A 7249-nucleotide genomic window follows, 5' to 3' on the forward strand; every position below is an offset into this window, starting at 1 on the left:
ACAAATAGATTTCTGTTAAGTGAGTAATTTTAATTACAGATACACACATGTTTCTAAACGTAGAAGAGTAATATCAAGAGTAAAATAGAAACAAATCACTAATCCTTAAAATTTTTACTCCTTAAGGTGATTTCAAAATAATAATAATAGTGCTACTACTACTAATAATAATATATATGTTATTTAATTACCACCGTCAGGGGGATTGCGTCGCCAGGAAGAACGCAACGTCGCACGAACACGGGCCGCTGATGTGGCACCGGCGATCGAAGGGCCACGGGGGCATGGGACTTGCTTTCGGAGGCCGCAAAGAGAAGCCCTAGGGGTGCCAGCCAATGGTGTGCCCGCAGGAGGGGTCCACGTAGGATCCGAAGGACGCCTGTGGCCCAAGGGCTTTCCCGTCTCTTATCTTCCTCTTTAGCCTTCGTCACTCCGCTTCTTCTCCTCATGCTTCTTCCGATTCTGCTTCTCCTTCTATTTCCCACCCTCTCCCCCGTGCATGCATGGTCTTGCACAAACTCTCCTCTCGTTTGGAAGTATCCACCCCCGTCGCAACTGCGGGAGCTTCCGATCGACCGGGATTACATGGTATGCCTCCCAATTGCCCCTGAAATTCTCGCTTCTGGCATTGTGTAGCTGCAATTTGATGCCCGATTTAATCAATTTGCTCTGTTTCTGCTCAATTTGTTCCGAGCCAAGGGGAGAATGTAGAGGAATTGAAGCATGTCGTGGTGGTGTGTTCGATTGGTGGTTTAGTTGAGAGCGGTCCGGTGAGTCGATGTTCTTCTTTCTGGAATCAGGTCTGTGATGCGTTTGAGGTTTTTGTTTTTGTTTTTGTTTTATTTTGTTTTGTTTTGTTTTTTTTTTTTTTTTTTGGTTTGGTTTGACTGAGGTCTTTGGATCGTGACTTCGCCATGAAGATTTTGTGAAATTGGAAACGTGAGCGCTGCAGCTTCGTCGAACTTACTCTGGCAGGATATTCTGCATGAGATCACACTAAATCATGACTCTCGATTCGATCCACATTGCAGTTTTATGATAGTTCCATTAGTTACAGTATCTTGCAGCATCTTGTCTTTCGGAAGTTGGAAGGGCGGACTTGGAGAAGGGGAAGGGGTGAGGGTGACCGGGTGTTTTTGGTCTGAACTGGGAGCTGAGAAGTTTCGGATGGAGCGGTGTGTTGTATATCGGATCTTGGAAGCCTTAAGGTATCTTCCAACCGGGGAATTGGAAGATTCTCGTGAAGGCTTCACGATTTTTTTAGCGACTTTGCCAGTGGTAGCAGAGCAGTCGTAAATTGCACATCATTTGATTGTTATTTGGTTAGCAGATACAAGACGGTCGAGTCTCTTGCATACAAAGTCCTGCGAGTAACGACGGATGCAAGAAAGTCGCTCATCCTCTGTGCAAGGACCATCAGGAACTTTTAATCTTTTTCAAGAGGGAGATTTCGTGGCTTTTCCTATTCTTCTTCGGACCGCTTTTACTGAGTCTTTGCTTCTTTTTTTTTTTGTTTTTTTGATAGCATTGCAAAGTTCCGCCTTGCACATCGCTCGATCTCCATGCCTTCGTTTGTTGGGTGTTTTGGTATTTTCTTCCCTGGTATGTTTGTGGGGGAGGGGAGGGATGAAGGGAGTAATCACTGGTATGTACAGTTGAATTGTGGCTACGAATTTGAATGACTCTGGATGGGTGCCAGAACAAGGATTCTGTATCCACGATTTCACCATTGTGAAGCGAATTGTGGTTTGGGCTCTTGATTCAGAATATGCGACGGATTCATTTGATGAAATGTGTAGTGTATGCGTGAACGGATTATTATTTCTTTTATTTTCCTGTTTGATTCTTAGCAGCAATGGCACTTTTCTGACGAGTGCCGTGGATTTAAAAGTTGATTTTGTTGCAGATACCAAGATAAAGTTGCCTTTCAATATTTTTCTTATCTTCCTTTTCACATGTAAGCCGTCTGCATGTATGGATTTGCCGGAGTTGTTGGTTAGTTAGCTGGTTTATTTGATCTTTATGCCGATCCACCTGGTCGTCAGTGGATGCGTTTTTTTGTTCCTTATTTTAGTTGCAGTGAAGGACGTTCAAATAATTAACTCTTGGGAATATGCAGTTGTAATTCTTTTATACAGGTGTTGATGATAATGTTATTCGGTGGTAACTTTTCTTCGAAAAAGAGATTCATAATTTTGTTTGGATAGAGGATTGTCAACATTGAAAGTATTACAGGCGGGATGAATATTTTGTGTGAAATTAAAGATGCGACCATCCTATTTGAATTTTCTGCCATGGATCTGTTGTTTCAGTTCTGATTCAAGGCTACACACCAGTTCCCTTCTGATTAATAACATCATAGCTGTGCTGAGCCCTCACAAATGTGTATCTTAGCGTATTAGGTTTGGGGATGTATGACGTTACACCTTTATATCCTCTTACGAATGTTTCTTTCATCGGAATCGATACGATGTCGTGTTTTTCTACAAATGCGATTTTAGAATTGCCTTGAGTAGTGTTTAATGACATTGTTGTCCCAACTTATTGAACGCAGGTGTACAGGTCAGCGTAGTTTTACAGTGTAATTGTGCTGCAATCGAAATTCTTTTAATCGGAAACAGGAAATTTTACTTAAGGGCGACGAACATCAGAAAATCCCTGAGAACATCAAGATGGCGGCTGTGACACAGTCCTTGATGGTTCCGGCAGTGGGAGCATCCCATGGCCAAATTCATAGTAGTAACAAATCTCAAACGCCAGCAAGGGTGGGTCCTCTAGGCAGGAAAAAAGCGCAGATTAAGAATTCTTCAGTGCCCAGCACAAGGATTCAGTCGTTTTCTGGAATGCGTAAGGCTTCAGTAATTGATGCTTTGACTGTGAAACAAGGACGGGATTTCAAATCCACTGTGGCAGCTGCGCTTGCGGTGGATAATCAAGAAGGGACCTCCAAGGGTGTCATTACGGCAATGTTCGAACGATTTACCGAGAAGGCCATCAAGGTTATCATGTTGGCTCAGGAAGAAGCCAGGCGTTTAGGGCACAACTTTGTTGGTACGGAGCAGATTCTCCTAGGCCTTATCGGAGAGGGGACTGGAATTGCTGCTAAGGTGTTGAAGTCCATGGGTGTAAACCTTAAGGAGGCTCGTGTGGAGGTAGAGAAGATCATTGGCCGTGGTAGTGGTTTTGTGGCTGTTGAGATTCCGTTCACACCCAGAGCTAAGCGAGTCCTTGAGCTGTCACTTGAGGAAGCTAGGCAGCTCGGTAAGATTCATACTCATTGACAGCATTCCTTTTCCGAGCATGTGCATTGGAGGGTGGTAGTTTGTGGGTTGGTTGCTCAGTTCTGTTTTGAGAGTTATTCTGTGTTGGTGGAGTTCTGATGTATGTTTTATCATAATATCGCAGGTCACAATTATATAGGAACCGAGCATCTCCTCCTGGGTTTGTTGCGGGAGGGTGAAGGTGTTGCCGCTCGTGTCCTTGAAAACCTCGGAGCAGACCCTAGCAATATACGGACTCAAGTAATTCGGATGGTTGGCGAGAGTACTGAGTCTGTAGGTGCTGGAGTGGGTGGTGGTAGCAGTGGCAATAAGATGCCTACTTTGGAGGAATACGGTACAAATTTAACGAAGCTTGCTGAAGAGGTTGGTTTTCTAGACATTCTATTTGTGTCGATTGTCTGCATACATGATGCAAATCTTGATTTCCGCGTTCCTCCAAATTCCGCATAGTAATGAATAATAGGAAAATTGGAGTCAATTATAATCTTTTTGCTGTTATAGGGGAAGTTGGACCCTGTTGTTGGAAGACAGCCGCAAATTGAGCGTGTGACTCAAATTTTGGGCCGAAGGACAAAGAATAACCCTTGCCTTATTGGAGAGCCTGGAGTTGGAAAAACTGCAATTGCTGAAGGATTGGCTCAACGTATTGCAACTGGCGATGTGCCTGAAACCATTGAGGGCAAGAAAGTTATCACCCTGGATATGGGATTGTTGGTAGCTGGTACAAAGTACAGGGGAGAATTTGAAGAGAGGCTTAAGAAGTTGATGGAAGAGATCAAACAAGCTGACGACATTATCCTTGTGATTGATGAAGTACATACACTTATTGGTGCTGGTGCTGCTGAGGGTGCTATTGATGCAGCTAACATCTTGAAGCCTGCCCTCGCTCGTGGTGAACTCCAGGCATGATTCTGAATCCTTCAGCTAAACATTAAACCCTTTTGCTAATGCTGGGTCGTCGTATTGGTATAGTTCATGATTAGAAATTGAGTTGTTTGAATATAATCTCATTGAGCACTTCCACACACAAACACACTTGAATATATATATATATATATATATATATATACACACTCTTTCATGTACTTGTTCAAAATAGCGTGACTGTCATAGTAGGGTTTGTCAATGTGTACTTCAAAAACTCACACAATTGTGATTGCTACAGTGTATCGGAGCTACCACATTGGACGAATATAGGAAGCATATTGAGAAGGATGCTGCATTGGAACGTCGATTCCAGCCTGTGTTGGTTCCAGAACCCACTGTTGATGAGACCATTCAAATTCTTAAGGGATTGAGAGAGAGATATGAAATTCATCACAAGCTGCGTTACACTGATGAGGCTTTGGTAGCAGCAGCACAACTTTCTTATCAATACATCAGGTCCGATCCAGAATTTGAGACTTCAAAAATGTTTGGCTTATGTTTTATCAGGAGGAAGTAGGTGTTACAGAGGAATGTATGTTATTCGCACTAATACAATTAAACTTCTAAAGAACCAGTACTTGATCTTGGCTTTTTAGCTAATTATAGGTGCAGGTACCTTCAATGGGATCTTTCCCTGTGATTAAGCATCATTTGTTTACATGTGCAGTGATCGGTTTTTGCCTGACAAGGCCATCGACCTGATTGATGAAGCTGGATCACGCGTACGTCTAAGGCACGCTCAGGTAATCTCAATGATGTCTAACAGAGTTCATTACTGGGGTGTTAGTGTATTTATTTGTAGTCTAGAGTTTTAAGGAGTGACTGGAGAGAATGACAGAACACAATGACAACGATTAGGTTTTTTAGATCACAATGGCATGCAATTTATTGATTTCAGAATTTTTGGAGTTTCACGTGCGTATGTTCTTTTTCGCTTTGAACTGTCTCTTATTTTATCTTTGCTGTCGTAAAGATGCTTACTATATGTTGTCTATTTATTTGCAGCTACCTGAAGAAGCTAGAGAGCTTGACAAGGAGCTGCGCGGTGTCACCAAGGAAAAGAATGAAGCTGTTCGTGGGCAGGATTTCGAGAAGGTACTTGTCTTGTTTACTTTTGCTTATCAGATATAAGCAAGACATACTTTATTCACCAGACCTGTACGTTGAGAGTTTGTTATATATACAACCTGCAAAATTATGTTGATGTCGTTATTCGCTTGTTTAAAATATAGGTAAGCCATCCTTTGGGTCGTTTACTCATTTTTCTCTGTATCGTGGTTACTTAAACATTTTTTCTTGTACAGGCTGGAGAGTTGAGGGATCGAGAAATGGAGCTTAAGGCTCAAATTTCTGCTATTACTCAGAAGGGCAAAGAGCAGATGAAGGCAGAGAGTGAGGCTGGTGATACCGGTCCTACTGTTGAAGAGTCAGATATTCAGCATATTGTTTCAGCCTGGACCGGTATCCCTGTAGAGAAAGTCTCTAGTGATGAGTCTGACCGTTTGTTGAAGATGGAGGATACCCTTCATCAACGAGTCGTCGGGCAGGACGAAGCTGTAAAAGCCATCAGCCGTGCTATTCGCAGAGCTCGTGTTGGACTTAAGAATCCAAACCGTCCTATCGCAAGTTTTATCTTCTCTGGACCCACTGGTGTTGGAAAATCTGAGCTAGCGAAGGCTCTTGCCTCGTACTACTTTGGCTCGGAAGAAGCTATGGTTAGACTCGATATGTCTGAGTTTATGGAGAGACACACTGTATCTAAACTTATTGGTTCTCCACCCGGTTATGTCGGGTACAGCGAAGGGGGTCAGTTAACAGAAGCTGTTCGCAGGAGGCCGTACACAGTTGTTCTTTTCGATGAGATTGAAAAGGCACATCCTGATGTGTTCAACATGATGCTTCAGATTTTGGAAGACGGTCGTCTCACTGACAGCAAAGGAAGAACTGTAGATTTTAAGAATACGCTTTTGATTATGACCTCGAACGTTGGAAGCAGCGTCATTGAGAAGGGTGGCGGTGGCATTGGTTTCCAGTTGGACTACGGTGAAAAGGATTCAAGTTACAACCGAATCAAAAGCCTTGTTAACGAGGAATTGAAGCAATACTTCAGGCCAGAGTTCTTGAATAGGTTGGATGAGATTATTGTTTTCAGGCAGTTGACTAAACTTGAAGTGAAGGAAATTGCCGACATCATGTTGAAGGAGGTGTTCGAGCGATTGAAGAAGAAGGAAATTGACCTTCAGGTATGTTTGGCTTTGGAAATCATTAATGCTTATGGTACTTTAATTAAATTAATTATTTAATTATGTTTAATTGATATCTTGCATTGAGGCTTTGTTGATTTAGATTACACTGGCCTGTTGTGTTGTGTATGCAGGTTACGGAGCGGTTCAGGGACCGTGTGGTCGATGAGGGTTACAGTCCTAGCTATGGAGCTAGACCTCTGAGACGAGCAATCATGAGGTTACTAGAAGATAGTATGGCAGAGCGTATGCTTGCAGGAGAAATTAAAGAAGGTGATTCAGCCATTATTGATGTGGATAGTGAAGGAGGCGTGACTGTGTTAAATGGTACAACAGGATCATCTTCAAGTACAGCTATCGAGGCTCCTGCAGGCATCGCCTAATGATCCTTGTAAAATTGAGCCTCTAATTAGGTGACATTACCATCGTCCCACCAGGCCTAGGTATTGCATAGACTCTTGAGTTCCTGATGTAAACGGTACCTGAAGTGGACTTGTATTATTACGATAATGTTTGTAAATGTATTCCTTCAACTTTTATATTTCCCGTGTTTTCTTTTGCTGGTGATGATACACGAGACATGTGAATTTTACCAGGGATTGTTCGTAAGCTAAGGCACTCTTCTTCTTTACGAGAAGAGTAGACCTGTTAAGGATTATCGCATGACCAGTGCTTCAAGTGTCATTACCTTGCTTATGATTGGAAAGTCTTTGTACGCTTATCTCAGATACGTTATTGACACAGCTTGAAATGTCTTGCTTCACCTACAATTCATCTGTGTGTTCATATCGTTCATCA

The 7249-nt window shown here is 42.6% G+C and overlaps 1 protein-coding gene across 13 annotated transcripts; it reads left to right on the forward strand.

Annotated features, from left to right (window-relative positions):
* The first annotated feature begins 445 nt into the window (after positions 1-445).
* On the forward strand, positions 446-6992 carry LOC112279976 (chaperone protein ClpC1, chloroplastic). Of its 13 annotated transcripts, none has more exons than XM_090248830.1 (12): positions 446-588; positions 757-800; positions 1058-1208; positions 1892-1957; positions 2555-3261; positions 3406-3644; positions 3783-4184; positions 4447-4664; positions 4876-4951; positions 5214-5303; positions 5513-6451; positions 6586-6992. In XM_090248830.1, exons 5-12 carry the CDS (start codon positions 2673-2675, stop codon positions 6832-6834), a joined length of 2802 nt encoding a protein of 933 aa, XP_090104956.1. In that variant the 5' UTR covers positions 446-588; positions 757-800; positions 1058-1208; positions 1892-1957; positions 2555-2672; the 3' UTR covers positions 6835-6992. The 13 variants fall into 13 exon arrangements, with proteins under 13 accessions (XP_090104956.1, XP_090104957.1, XP_090104959.1 ...); XM_090248831.1 differs by having other exon boundaries at positions 757-770; XM_090248833.1 differs by lacking the exon at positions 1058-1208.
* Positions 6993-7249: the final 257 nt, after the last annotated feature.

The sequence above is a fragment of the Physcomitrium patens genome, chromosome 3, assembly GCF_059467195.1.
Source record: "Physcomitrium patens ecotype Gransden chromosome 3, ASM5946719v1, whole genome shotgun sequence".
Lineage (NCBI taxonomy): Eukaryota > Viridiplantae > Streptophyta > Bryopsida > Funariales > Funariaceae > Physcomitrium > Physcomitrium patens.